This window comes from Ranitomeya variabilis, chromosome 3, assembly GCF_051348905.1.
Source record: "Ranitomeya variabilis isolate aRanVar5 chromosome 3, aRanVar5.hap1, whole genome shotgun sequence".
Lineage (NCBI taxonomy): Eukaryota > Metazoa > Chordata > Amphibia > Anura > Dendrobatidae > Ranitomeya > Ranitomeya variabilis.
In genome coordinates this window covers 609683287-609698851 of record NC_135234.1, presented here as the reverse complement: position 1 = coordinate 609698851, position 15565 = coordinate 609683287, and the positions used below count along the sequence as shown (strand labels likewise).

General features: G+C 41.7%; 1 protein-coding gene across 6 annotated transcripts in view; it reads left to right on the top strand.

The window, feature by feature from the left end:
- Positions 1-15257, top strand: part of EPSTI1 (epithelial stromal interaction 1) — a 454026-nt gene extending 438769 nt beyond the window's left edge. For 4 of the 6 annotated variants that reach the window (XM_077297337.1, XM_077297335.1, XM_077297334.1 and 1 more), the window contains 2 exons: positions 13091-13152; positions 15135-15257. In XM_077297337.1, the coding sequence (XP_077153452.1) occupies positions 13091-13152; positions 15135-15204 (132 nt within the window). In that variant the 3' untranslated portion in view covers positions 15205-15257. Of the gene's footprint in view, positions 1-13090; positions 13153-13934; positions 14014-15134 lie in introns of all 6 variants that reach the window. The other 2 variants (XM_077297333.1, XM_077297336.1) reach the window with 1 other exon arrangement.
- The last annotated feature ends 308 nt before the right edge of the window (positions 15258-15565 follow it).

Here is a 15565-nt window from a genome sequence, read left to right as displayed (position 1 = left end):
AACAGAAATTTGTCGAAAATTATGAAAATTTAGCAATTTTCAAATTTTTCGTTTTTATGCCCTTAAATTAGAGAGTTATATCACATAATATAGTTAATAAACAACATTTCCCACATGTCTGCTTTACATCAGCACAATTTTGGAAACATAATTTTTTTTTGTTAGGGAGTTATAAGGGTTAAAAGTTGACCAGCGATTTCTCATTTTTGCAACAAAATTTGCAAAACCATTTTTTTTACGGACCACCTCACACTTGAAGTGACTTTGAGGGGTCTATATGACAGAAAATGTCCAAAAGTGACACCATTCTAAAAACTGCACCCCTCAAGGTACTCTAAACCACATTCAAAAAGTTTATTAACCCTTCAGGTGCTTCACAGGAATTTTTGGAATGTTTAAAAAAAATTGAACATTTAACTTTTTTTTCACAAAATTTTTACTTCAGATCCAATTTGTTTTATTTTACCAAGGGTAACAGGAGAAATTGGACCAAAAAAGTTGTTGTACAATTTGTCCTGAGTACGCCGATACCCCACATGTTGGGGTAAACCATTGATTGGGCACATGGCAGAGCTCGGAAGGGAAGGAGCGCCATTTGACTTTTCAATGCAAAATTGGCTGGAATTGAGATCGGAACCCATGTCGTGTTTGGAGAGCCCCTGACGTGCCTAAACAGTGGAAACCCCCACAAGTGACACCATTTTGGAAAGTAGACCCTCTAAGGAACTAATCTAGATGTGTGGTGAGCACTTTGAACCTCCAAGTGCTTCACAGAAGTTTATAATGTGGAGCCGTAAAAAAAAATAATATTAATTTTCACAAAAAATGATCTTTTTGCCCCAAATTTTTTATTTTCCCAAGGGTAGCAGGATAAATTGGACCCCAAAAGTTGTTGTGCAATTTGTCCTGAGTACGCTGATACTTCATATATGGGGATAAACCACTGTTTGGGCGCATGGCAGAGCTCGGAAGGGAAGGAGCGCCATTTGACTTTTCAATGCAAAATTGGCTGGAATTGAGATCGGAACCCATGTCGTGTTTGGAGAGCCCCTGACGTGCCTAAACAGTGGAAACCCCCACAAGTGACACCATTTTGGAAAGTAGACCCTCTAAGGAACTAATCTAGATGTGTGGTGAGCACTTTGAACCTCCAAGTGCTTCACAGAAGTTTATAATGTGGAGCCGTAAAAAAAAATAATATTAATTTTCACAAAAAATGATCTTTTTGCCCCAAATTTTTTATTTTCCCAAGGGTAGCAGGATAAATTGGACCCCAAAAGTTGTTGTGCAATTTGTCCTGAGTACGCTGATACTTCATATATGGGGATAAACCACTGTTTGGGCGCATGGCAGAGCTCGGAAGGGAAGGAGCGCCATTTGACTTTTCAATGCAAAATTGGCTGGAATTGAGATCGGAACCCATGTCGTGTTTGGAGAGCCCCTGACGTGCCTAAACAGTGGAAACCCCCACAAGTGACACCATTTTGGAAAGTAGACCCTCTAAGGAACTAATCTAGATGTGTGGTGAGCACTTTGAACCTCCAAGTGCTTCACAGAAGTTTATAATGTGGAGCCGTAAAAAAAATTAATATTAATTTTCACAAAAAATGATCTTTTTGCCCCAAATTTTTTATTTTCCCAAGGGTAGCAGGATAAATTGGACCCCAAAAGTTGTTGTGCAATTTGTCCTGAGTACGCTGATACTTCATATATGGGGATAAACCACTGTTTGGGCGCATGGCAGAGCTCGGAAGGGAAGGAGCGCCATTTGACTTTTCAATGCAAAATTGGCTGGAATTGAGATCGGAACCCATGTCGTGTTTGGAGAGCCCCTGACGTGCCTAAACAGTGGAAACCCCCACAAGTGACACCATTTTGGAAAGTAGACCCTCTAAGGAACTAATCTAGATGTGTGGTGAGCACTTTGAACCTCCAAGTGCTTCACAGAAGTTTATAATGTGGAGCCGTAAAAAAAAATAATATTAATTTTCACAAAAAATGATCTTTTTGCCCCAAATTTTTTATTTTCCCAAGGGTAGCAGGATAAATTGGACCCCAAAAGTTGTTGTGCAATTTGTCCTGAGTACGCTGATACTTCATATATGGGGATAAACCACTGTTTGGGCGCATGGCAGAGCTCGGAAGGGAAGGAGCGCCATTTGACTTTTCAATGCAAAATTGGCTGGAATTGAGATCGGAACCCATGTCGTGTTTGGAGAGCCCCTGACGTGCCTAAACAGTGGAAACCCCCACAAGTGACACCATTTTGGAAAGTAGACCCTCTAAGGAACTAATCTAGATGTGTGGTGAGCACTTTAAACCTCCAAGTGCTTCACAGAAGTTTATAATGTGGAGCCGTAAAAAAATTAATATTAATTTTCACAAAAAATGATATTTTTGCCCCAAATTTTTTATTTTCCCAAGGGTAGCAGGATAAATTGGACCCCAAAAGTTGTTGTGCAATTTGTCCTGAGTACGCTGATACTTCATATATGGGGATAAACCACTGTTTGGGCGCATGGCAGAGCTCGGAAGGGAAGGAGCGCCATTTGACTTTTCAATGCAAAATTGGCTGGAATTGAGATCGGAACCCATGTCGTGTTTGGAGAGCCCCTGACGTGCCTAAACAGTGGAAACCCCCACAAGTGACACCATTTTGGAAAGAAGACCCCCTAAGGAACTTATTTAGATGTGTGGTGAGCACTTTTAACCCCCAGTTGTTTCACTAAAGTTTAGAATGTAGCGCTGTGAAAATCAAAAAATCATTTTTTCTTTCCACAAAATGATGTTTTAGCCCGCAATTTTTTTTCCCCCAAGGGTAACAGGAGAAATTGGACCACAAAAGTTATTGTCCAATTTGTCCTGAGTACGCTGATACCCCATACATTGGGGGGAACCACTGTTTGGGCGCACGGCAGAGCTCGGAAGGGAAGGAGCGCTGTTTGAAATGCAGACTTAGATGGATTGGTCTGCAGGTGTCATGTTGCATTTGCAGAGCCCCTGATGTACCTAAACAGTAGAAACCCCCCACAAGTGACCCCATATTGGAAACTAGACCCCCCACGGAACTTATCTAGATGTGTTGTGAGAACTTTGAACCAACAAGTGTTTCACTACAGTTTATCACGCAGAGCCGTGAAAATAAAAAAAAAATTTTTCCACAAAAATTATATTTTAGCCCCCACATTTTTATTTTCCCAAGGGTAACAGGAGAAATTGGACAACAAAAGTTGTTGTGCAATTTGTCCTGAGTACGCTGATACCCCATATATGGGGGGGAACCACTGTTTGGGCGCACGGCAGAGCTCGGAAGGGAAGGAGCGCCGTTTGAAATGCAGACTTAGATGGATTGGTCTGCAGGTGTCATGTTGCATTTGCAGAGCCCCTGATGTACCTAAACAGTAGAAACCCCCCACAAGTGACCCCATATTGGAAACTAGACCCCCCACGGAACTTATCTAGATGTGTTGTGAGAACTTTGAATCAACAAGTGTTTCACTACAGTTTATCACGCAGAGCCATGAAAATAAAAAATATTTTTTTTCCCACGAAAATTATATTTTAGCCCCCACATTTTTATTTTCCCAAGGGTAACAGGAGAAATTGGACAACAAAAGTTGTTGTCCAATTTGTCCTGAGTACGCTGATACTTCATATATGGGGATAAACCACTGTTTGGGCGCACGGCAGAGCTCGGAAGGGAAGGAGCGCCGTTTGAAATGCAGACTTAGATGGATTGGTCTGCAGGTGTCATGTTGCATTTGCAGAGCCCCTGATGTACCTAAACAGTAGAAACCCCCCACAAGTGACCCCATATTGGAAACTAGACCCCCAACGGAACTTATCTAGATGTGTTGTGAGAACTTTGAACCAACAAGTGTTTCACTACAGTTTATCACGCAGAGCCGTGAAAATAAAAAAAAATTTTTTTCCACAAAAATTATATTTTAGCCCCCACATTTTTATTTTCCCAAGGGTAACAGGAGAAATTGGACAACAAAAGTTGTTGTGCAATTTGTCCTGAGTACGCTGATACCCCATATATGGGGGGGAACCACTGTTTGGGCGCACGGCAGAGCTCGGAAGGGAAGGAGCGCCGTTTGAAATGCAGACTTAGATGGATTGGTCTGCAGGTGTCATGTTGCATTTGCAGAGCCCCTGATGTACCTAAACAGTAGAAACCCCCCACAAGTGACCCCATATTGGAAACTAGACCCCCCACGGAACTTATCTAGATGTGTTGTGAGAACTTTGAATCAACAAGTGTTTCACTACAGTTTATCACGCAGAGCCATGAAAATAAAAAATATTTTTTTTCCCACGAAAATTATATTTTAGCCCCCACATTTTTATTTTCCCAAGGGTAACAGGAGAAATTGGACAACAAAAGTTGTTGTCCAATTTGTCCTGAGTACGCTGATACTTCATATACGGGGATAAACCACTGTTTGGGCGCACGGCAGAGCTCGGAAGGGAAGGAGCGCCGTTTGAAATGCAGACTTAGATGGATTGGTCTGCAGGTGTCATGTTGCATTTGCAGAGCCCCTGATGTACCTAAACAGTAGAAACCCCCCACAAGTGACCCCATATTGGAAACTAGACCCCCAACGGAACTTATCTAGATGTGTTGTGAGAACTTTGAACCAACAAGTGTTTCACTACAGTTTATCACGCAGAGCCGTGAAAATAAAAAAAAATTTTTTTCCACAAAAATTATATTTTAGCCCCCACATTTTTATTTTCCCAAGGGTAACAGGAGAAATTGGACAACAAAAGTTGTTGTGCAATTTGTCCTGAGTACGCTGATACCCCATATATGGGGGGGAACCACTGTTTGGGCGCACGGCAGAGCTCGGAAGGGAAGGAGCGCCGTTTGAAATGCAGACTTAGATGGATTGGTCTGCAGGTGTCATGTTGCATTTGCAGAGCCCCTGATGTACCTAAACAGTAGAAACCCCCCACAAGTGACCCCATATTGGAAACTAGACCCCCCACGGAACTTATCTAGATGTGTTGTGAGAACTTTGAACCAACAAGTGTTTCACTACAGTTTATCACGCAGAGCCATGAAAATAAAAAATATTTTTTTTTCCCACGAAAATTATATTTTAGCCCCCACATTTTTATTTTCCCAAGGGTAACAGGAGAAATTGGACAACAAAAGTTGTTGTCCAATTTGTCCTGAGTACGCTGATACTTCATATATGGGGATAAACCACTGTTTGGGCGCACGGCAGAGCTCGGAAGGGAAGGAGCGCCGTTTGAAATGCAGACTTAGATGGATTGGTCTGCAGGTGTCATGTTGCATTTGCAGAGCCCCTGATGTACCTAAACAGTAGAAACCCCCCACAAGTGACCCCATATTGGAAACTAAACCCCCCACGGAACTTATCTAGATGTGTTGTGAGAACTTTGAACCCCCAAGTGCTTCACTACAGTTTATAACGCAGAGCCGCGAAAATAAAAAATATATTTTTTTCCACGAAAATTATATTTTAGCCCCCATGTTTTTATTTTCCCAAGGGTAAGGCTGGTTTCACACTTGCGTTTTTTTTAAAAACGCATGTGTGAAAAAACGCATGTAATCGCGGTAAAACGCATGCGTTTTTTTAGACGCATGCGTTTTTATAGAAAAACACAAGAAAACAAGAAAAACCCAAAAAACCCTAACCCTACCCCTAACCCTACCCCTACCCTGAAATACGTGGCACTGAAATACGTGGCACTGAAATACGTTTATATACGTATATACGTATATAAGTGCCACGATATTTCAGTGGCCACGTATATAAGTGCCACGTATATAAGTGCCACGTATATAAGTGCCACGTATATAAGTGCCACGTATATAAGTGCCACGTATTTCATGTACATGCCACGATATTTAAGTGCCACGTATTTAAGTGCCACGTATTTAAGTGCCACGTATTTAAGTGCCACGTATTTAAGTGCCACGTATTTCACGTAAATGCCACGATATTTCAGTGCCACGTATTTCACTGAAATACCGTGGCACTTAAATACGTGGCACTGAAATATCGTGGCACTGAAATACGTGGCACTGAAATACGTGGCACTGAAATACGTGGCACTGAAATACGTGGCACTGAAATACGTGGCACTGAAATACGTGGCACTGAAATACGTGGCACTATGACTGTCAGAAAATGTTCATTAAACGGTTAGGGATGAGTTTAGGGGTAGGGTTAGGGTTAGGGTTTGGATCCCTTTATCACCTTGATGGTGGTGGGTGACTTTTCAGTGTGTGTTCTGTTTTTTTTCTATAAAAACGCATGCGTTTTTAACGCAAACAAACGCGTTGAGATCGGACGCCATGTCGCGTTTGGAGAGCCCCTGATGTGCCTAAACAGTGAAAACTCCCCAATTCTAACTGAAACCCTAACCCCAACCCTAACCCTAGTCCTAACCCTAGCGCTACTTTCACACTAGCGTTTTTTTGCATACGTCGCAATGCGTCGTTTTGGCGAAAAAATGCATCCTGCAAAGTCATCTGCAGGATGCGTTTTTTCCCCATAGACTAACATTAGCGACGTATTGACACACGTCGCAAGCGTCGTGCGACGGTTGCGTCGTGTTGTGGCAGACCGCCGGCAGCAAAAAATGTTACATGTAACTTTTTTTGTGACGACGGTCCACCATGTCCGACCGCGCATGCGCGGCTGGAACTCCGCCCCCACCTCCCCGCACCTCACAATGGGGCAGCGGATGCGTGGAAAAACAGCATCCGCTGCCCCCGTTGTGCGGCGCTTGCACAGTATGCGTCGGTATGTCGGGCCGACGCAGCGCGACGGCCCCGTACCGACGCTAGTGTGAAAGTAGCCTAACGGGAAAATGGAAATAAATATATTTTTTAAAATTTCATTATTTTTCCTAACTAAGGGGGTGATGAAGGGGGATTTGATTTACTTATATAGCGTTTTTTGGGCGGATTTTTATGGTTGGCAGCCGTCACACACTAAAAGACGCTTTTTATTGCAAACAATAGTTTTTGCATCACCACATTTTAAGAGCTATAATTTTTCCATATTTTGGTCCACAGAGTCATGTGAGATCTTGTTTTTTGCGGGACGAGTTGACGTTTTTGCTGGTACCATTTTTGGGTACATGACATTTTTTGATCGCTTTTTATTCCGATTTTTGGGAGGCGGAATGAACAAAAACCAGCAATTCCTGAAATTCTTTTAGGGGGTGCGTTTATACCGTTCCGCGTTTGGTAAAAAGGATAAAGCAGTTTTATTCTTCGGGTCAGTACGATTACAGCGATAACTCATTTATATAATTTTTTTATGTTTTGGTGCTTTTACACAATAAAAACTATTTTATATAAAAAATAATTGTTTTTGCATCGCTTTATTCTGAGAGCTATAACTTTTTTATTTTTCTGCTGATGATGCTGTATGGCGGCTTTTTTTTTGCGGGACAAGATGACGTTTTCAGCGGTACCATGGTTATTTATATCCGTCTTTTTGATCGCGTGTTATTCCACTTTTTGTTTGGCGGTATGAGAATAAAGCCTTGTTTTTTGCCTCGTTTTTTTTTTTTTTTTTTACGGTGTTCACTGAAGGGGTTAACTAGTGATATAGTTTTATAGGTGGGGTTGTTACGGACGCGGCGATACTAAATATGTGTACTTTTATTGTGTGGTGTTTTTTTTATTTAGATAAAGAAATGTATTTATGGGAATATTTTTTTTTTTTTTCTTTATTTAGGAATTTTTTTTATTATTTTTTTTTTACACATGTGGAAAATTTTTTTTTTAACTTTTTTACTTTGTCCCAGGAGGGGACATCACAGATCGGTGATCAGACAGTGTGCACAGCACTCGGTCTGATCACCGATGTGACAGGCACGTTCCACAGGCTTGCCGGCGCCTGCTATTAGGATTCTCAGCAGACGCCGGCAAGCAGGGTCATCTTATGACCCGGAAGGAGTCCCGCGGCCATCTTGGATCCGGGGACTCCTTCCAGGTCACCGGAGCAGAGCGATCTCATCGCGCTGCTCCGGTGGGAGAGCGCAGGGAGCCCCCGTCCCTGCGCGATCCCCCTCTATGCCGCTGTCACTATTGACAGCGGCATCAGAGGGGTTAAATGCCCGCGATCGGCGACAGCGCCGATCGTGGGCATTGCTGCGGGGTGTCAGCTGTCATATACAGCTGACACCCGCACCCGATCACCGCGGCGCTCAGCGTGAGACCGCGGTGATCGGGGCGCCGTACTAGTACTGCGGCTGTCAGTAATGCAGTGCCGGCAGCGCAGTACTAGTACGGCGCATGTCGGGAAGGGGTTAAGCAGGGTGACGAATGGAAAACTGCGTTTAATACACCCGAAGGCCATTTTGAATACCTTGTGATGCCATTCGGGCTCTCTAATGCTCCATCTGTTTTTCAGTCCTTCATGCATGATATCTTCCGGAATTATCTTGATAAATTCATGATTGTATATTTGGATGGCATCTTAATTTTTTCCGATGATTGGGAGTCTCATGTGAAACAGGTCAGGATGGTATTTCAGATCCTTCATGATAATGCTTTGTTTGTGAAGGGGTCTAAGTGTCTCTTTGGAGTGCAGAAGGTTTCTTTTTTGGGCTTCATTTTTTCTCCCTCATCTATAGAGATAGATCCAGTTAAGGTTCAGGCCATTCATGATTGGATTCATCCCACATCCGTGAAGAGCCTTCAGAAATTTTTGGGCTTTGCTAATTTTTATCACCGTTTCATTGCTAACTTCTCCAGTGTGGTTAAACCCCTGACCGATTTGACGAAGAAAGGCGCTGATGTAACGAATTGGTCCTCCGTGGCTGTCTCTGCCTTTCAGGAGCTTAAACGCCGATTTACTTCTGCCCCGGTGTTGCGTCAGCCAGATGTTTCTCTTCCGTTTCAGGTTGAGGTTGACGCTTCTGAGATTGGGGCAGGGGCCGTTTTGTCTCAGAGGAACTCTGATGGTTCCTTGATGAAACCGTGTGCCTTCTTTTCCCGTAAGTTTTCACCTGCTGAACGCAATTATGATGTCGGCAATCGGGAGTTGTTGGCTATGAAGTGGGCATTTGAGGAATGGCGACATTGGCTTGAGGGAGCCAAGCACCGTATTGTGGTCTTGACCGATCATAAAAATCTGATTTACCTCGAATCTGCCAAATGGCTGAATCCTAGACAGGCTCGATGGTCCCTGTTTTTTGATTTTGTGGTCTCGTATCTTCCGGGTTCTAAGAATATTAAGGCTGATGCCCTCTCTAGGAGTTTTTTGCCTGATTCTCCTGAGGTACTTGAGCCGGTCGGCATTCTGAAGGAAGGGGTGGTACGTTCTGCCATTTCCCCTGATTTGCGACGGGTTCTGCAGGAATTTCAGGCTGACAAACCTGACCGCTGTCCAGTGGGGAAACTGTTTGTTCCTGATAGATGGACTAGTAGAGTGATTTCTGAGGTTCATTGTTCTGTGTTGGCTGGTCATCCTGGTATTTTTGGTAGCAGAGATTTGGATGGTAGGTCATTTTGGTGGCCTTCTTTGTCGCGTGATGTGCGTTCTTTTGTGCAGTCCTGTGGGACTTGTGCGCGGGCCAAGCCTTGTTGTTCCCATGCTAGTGGGTTGCTTTTGCCTTTGCCGGTCCCTGAGAGGCCCTGGACGCATATTTCTATGGATTTTATTTCAGATCTTCCAGTTTCCCAGAGGATGTCGGTTATCTGGGTGGTTTGTGACCGGATTTCTAAGATGGTTCATTTGGTGCCTTTGCCTAAATTGCCTTCCTCTTCTGATTTGGTTCCATTGTTTTTTCAGCATGTGGTTTGTTTGCATGGTATTCCGGAGAATATTGTGTCCGACAGAGGTTCCCAGTTTGTTTCTAGGTTTTGGCGGGCCTTTTGTGCTAGGCTGGGCATTGATTTGTCTTTTTCTTCCGCATTTCATCCTCAGACAAATGGCCAGACCGAGCGAACTAATCAGACTTTGGAAACTTATTTGAGATGCTTTGTGTCTGCTGATCAGGATGATTGGGTGGCTTTCTTGCCATTGGCCGAGTTTGCCCTTAATAATCGGGCCAGTTCGGTTACCTTGGTTTCGCCCTTCTTTTGTAATTTTGGTTTTCATCCTCGTTTTTCTTTGGGGCAAGTTGAACCTTCTGATTGTCCTGGTGTGGATTCTGTGGTTGACAGGTAGCAGCAGATTTGGGCTCGTGTGGTGGACAATTTGGTGTTGTCTCAGGAGGAGGCTCAGCGTTTTGCTAACCGTCGTCGGTGTGTTGGTTCCCGGCTTTGGGTTGGGGATTTGGTCTGGCTGTCTTCCCGTCATGTTCCTATGAAGGTTTCTTCCGCTAAGTTTAAGCCTCGGTTTATTGGTCCTTATAGGATTTCTGAGATTATCAATCCGGTGTCTTTTCGTTTGGCCCTTCCGGCCTCTTTTGCCATCCATAATGTTTTCCATAGATCTTTACTGCGGAAATATGTGGTGCCCGTTGTTCCCTCTGTTGATCCTCCTGCTCCTGTGTTGGTTGATGGGGAGTTGGAGTATGTGGTTGAGAAGATTTTGGATTCTCGCTTTTTGAGGCGGAGGCTTCAGTACCTTGTCAAATGGAAGGGTTATGGCCAGGAGGATAATTCTTGGGTTTTTCCTCTGATGTCCATGCTGCTGATTTGGTCCGTGCCTTTCATCTGGCTCGTCCTGATCGGCCTGGGGGCTCTGGTGAGGGTTCGGTGACCCCTCTTCAAGGGGGGGGTACTGTTGTGAATTCTGCTCTTGGGCTCCCTCCGGTGGTTGTTGGTGGTAGTGCAGTTGTCTTGGGGTTGTAATCCAGGGCAGGTGTTTCTGCTGATTGCAGCTCTACTAGGTATTTAGGTGTGCAGGATCCATGAGTCCTTGCCAGTTGTCCATTGTTCTTGAAGGGATTGTATCTCTCTCTGGTTCCTCATGCCCTGCTGCCAATTCAGCTAAGATAAGTGTCTGGTTTTTTGTCTCTGTGCACACATGCAGTGTGCTTTGCAATTCAGTGCAATTCATTGTGTTTTTGTCCAGCTTAGACTTTGTTTGCATTTTTCAGTCATGCTGGATTCTCAGGAGATGCAGATATACTTTCTATGTCTTTAGTTAGATGTAGAATATTTGTATTATCTGCTGTGGATATTTTTAGGATTTTAATACTGACCGCTTAGAATTCTGTCCTATCCTTTTCTATTTAGCTAGAAGTGCCTCTTTTGCTAAATCCTGTTTTTCTGCCCGCGTGTGTCTTTCTTCTTATACTCACAGTCAATATTTGTGGGGGGCTGCCTATCCTTTGGGGTTCTGCTCTGAGGCAAGATAGAATTCCCATTTCCATCTATAGGGGTATTTAGTCCTCCGGCTGTGTCGAGGTGTCTAGGACGTGTTAGGTACATCCCACGGCTACTTCTAGTTGCGGTGTTAGTTTAGGGTTTGCGGTCAGTACAGGTACCACCTACTCCTGAGAAAGTCTCTCATGCGGCTCCAAGGTCACCGGATCATAACAATCCAGGTAATAATAAACTGCAGTGTTCTGTGTTCTTATTTTTATGTGATGTTTCCCTAAATTATTTCATTTGTACCTGCCATTTTTTGGGGGGGGCTATTGAATACTGGGATCTATATACCTTTGGGTGATTGATCTTCTTTTAGTATATCTGGCTAGATTATTTAATTGGCACATGAATAAAGATAGGGATTTACACTAATTTAACTGGCTCTAATGGCAGAGAATAAAATATATTAATGATATATAAATATAGGATGCTTGATCCTAGTGAGCAATACTACCCTCTAGTGGCAATCTGAAATATTGAATTGGTTAATTAGTGAAAGCACGTTATTATATTACAGTATATGTATAACAATGATTTTTTTGCACAATGCACTTTATCATATATAAATATTGTTCTAGTTTTTTTGATGCGTAACATTGCTGTATTTAGGAAAACAGCCAATTTTATGTCTGCTGTAATTTCCTTTTTGTAATCTCCATTCTTTCCAGTTATCTCGTGTTCCTGAATATCTTTTTATGGTTTTTTATTTAATTGAATAAAAACTAATATAGTTTTAAAAATGGATCTGTTGTCACTTCAAATTTTTCTTTGGCACCTATCTCTGTGAGCCTGGTGTACAAAGAATATAGTTGTGTAGTCTTTTGAAAGATTGAAGTGTTGTCCCTTGGATATGGACTTAAGGACTCTTTTTGTCTTGAACTTTGTTGTGCATAGGTAGTACTGCTGATAAGGCTGGAGAAAGGTACTAGTATTAGAGATGAGCAGATCAATCAATTTGCAGAGGATCGCGTTCAACTTGAATTTCCTGAAAATCATGGTTTCATGCAAATTTGAAGATTTTGAGATTTGATTTGCAGTTAGCAAAAAAATAAAAAACAAAAAACTGCCCAGCAGCATTTTCCACACTGCTGAAGCATCAGATCAAAGAGCAGGCAAACGTAATTTTCCATGCAAAATGCCTGCACCTATGACGTCTTGTAGATAATCATACCATGTACAGGGGTGGTCAGTATCTGGGCCATTAGACATCAGTGATTTCTAGTGGAGCACAGTTTGTATGCCAGAATCATTTTCCATCTCCAAGTTTCTGGAAAAGTATCTGTCTCCTGTAGAGTGTCAGCGAGGTTCTCCCTCCTCTCCCCCACATGCATTCCCAGGCAGGCAGAAAGTCGCGTGCATACAAGAGATTTGTGGCGACTCAGTGATGAAACCCAGGTGTAGAGGATGTCAATCACACACCAGTGATTATAGAATCTGAGGTTGGACTAGTCTGGGAGAATTAACAACTCGTATCTAGACTGGCGTTGAATCAATATATATTTTATTCAGCATGTGATGATATGCACATGAGATCGAAAAGCCATTTTCAGATATATCAAACATCCATTATGGAAGAATTTAAAGTTGCTGTGCAGAAGAAACTTCTTATTTATTATAATAAACTCACCAATATTTATCAGTCATTGCTGCCTTCACATACTTACAAGCAGCGAAGTGGTGATGGTGGAAGCCGAAGGAAATTGGTCGATTTTAGCTTTACTTCAACCTAATTGTGAGAGTGGTTAATAGGAAAATATTTTGTTATTCTAGACTGAATTGTTAGAAATGCATGAAGAACAAAGAAGACTGTCTCAAGAGAAGGAACACCGGAGGTATAATGTTTCAAGACTTTTACTGTATAGTAGTTGTAAGCAGTGTGTACATATACAATACTAGCATGAAGTTTGCAGTCACGTGCAGTATGGGTTATTAGGATATCGCATGTGCAGCAGTTCTGTTTATATGATAATGTGCACAGAATCCAATATTATACTTTACTGAATTGGTAGTTATGCCAATATATATATTTCCGTTATATATTAATTTAGAAAAGCTTTGCATTTCTGCTTGATATTACTGTTGTTATTGTTTAACGTGAACTATATGACACTATATGGCAGAAATTTAAACAGACTCTTCCAAATGCAAAAAGATTGATTAAGAGATGTTCCTTTTAATAGGGTAGATGCAATTCTCACCATCTTTTCAGATTATATTGGTTCGACACAATACAGCATTAGTAACAAATTAGTGTTTACTGCTACTTCTGTGATCCATTATATGCCTATTATTCGAATTCACTATAAATTAATGTTCCTATATTCAATACTTTTTTTATAGCCTCTATCCGTCTATCTCAAAGCTTTCAAAAACACTTTAAAACAGAAAAACAGACTGAAGTCATTATTTTTAGCTTTTTGAGCAGAATTTATTCCTCCTGCTGCCAAGTGTTTTGTGGTATTTATCTTGTGTTCAGCATTCAGCAGTGTATACAAAACATACTATATCTTACATTTTGATGGTGCTGTCACCAAAAAACATTTAAATGCATGTACTTAGCGTTAGAAAAAGGTACTTTAAATGTCTAATGGAATGTTGTTCTTCTATTTTAAAGAGTAAATAAAGCTTTCCTGGATAGATTTCAAAATCAAAATGCTTGACAACACGGTTATTCTGGAGAGTCGAGAACATGGGTGAGAGTCAGATAAAGCTTGTAGTATTCTTCCCTCCAACTCTACAGTGTATTTAATTTTTTAAGCAAGTATGAGCCTTCAGAACATTTATTCTACAATCCAATACAAATATGGTTTAAATACAATTTAACTGATAAAGTGATTAATCAAACTGACTTTGGCTGCTCTTTGATTTTAAGGTGCACACTCTTTTATGTGTAGGTTGGGACCTCCCAACTGAGAGATGATGTAGGGGGAGATAAACATTGGCAGTCTTGAATTCAAACCTTTTAATCTACAGGTAGCTAAGCCACTGCCTCTGCTCTCCACATAGACCATACATGAACGCTCGGCCAAGTGTTCACATGTATGGGGGTTATAGGAAGATAGTTGTGAGATGATACGCATGACCCAGTCCATCTGCCAGGTTAGTAATCTCTTACTGCTGGACATAATCCAAGAGAACCTCCTCTTACTTGAGTGCATGTGTGTCTCTTATTTTGATCAGCCGGTCTGGCACAACATCATCATTGCGACGTAATCACATGTGATATTGCGACAATCCAGCTAATGAAGAGTCTTGGACACGATAAAGTAATAGGCTGTTCTCATGTCTCATGTGATCACGTCCAATGGCCAGATATTACTGACCTAACCAAAGGACCAGGTCATGCAAATCGATTCACACTAATTCTAATGGGCACTTCTTATGTTCCACTACTGTTCGCACAAAAGTCAAAATGGAGCTTCCTTGTCCAATTTGATGAAAATCAATGTTGCTTTACCTAGTGCTTGTGGCATTTGAAGCAGCATTCCATTTGATCTGTATTGTTGTCCCAAAGGAAAATGTTTGCCTCCAAAGAAAACTAAGAAATTATATGCACTTTGAATAAAGAAAAAAATAGTTGGAAGCTTTTCTGTGTAGCCATCTGCCCCATGTTGCTATTACACCAGAAGCTTATGCTTTTATGAATGAGTGAAGAATAAGATTGTATCTATCCATTGCATAAATTATATTATCTAATGACAAATTGTTTTTGTTATCTAAAATGTAAAAAAGAGATCACCAGTTGTATTGTGATTTGCTTGAGTACAACATAAGTTTCAGTTAGTAATTACAAAACTTTTTCCTTTCCTTCAAGGATCAGAGTTCACTTGAAAAGAGATGTCCACATAAAGTCAAACAAAGCTGGTTTCTATTGGATATTCTAAGTGAACATTCAACAAGCAGAAAAGATAATGATCCAAACTTTATAATGTTTTTTTTAAACAAAAGCAGTGGATTATATAACTAATGGTGCTGGTTTTATAGTATAATCTTGTGTAAGTCACTCCTAGGAGTATTTTGTTGTTGGTGTAGGGTTGTATCATTTCTCCAATTGTTGAAGGGGTTAGAGTTTTTATTCCTATTGGGTTAAGAACTTACAGGCAGGCTGTATCTCCCAGCTCAAGCATTGACTTTCCTGCTTCACTTGATCACAAATCAACAAAGAAACTATTTCCCTCCCACTTCCGCTGTGCTGTGCCGAGGGGGCGCCACTGTTGATGTCATGCTGATTGACAGTCGGCTGCA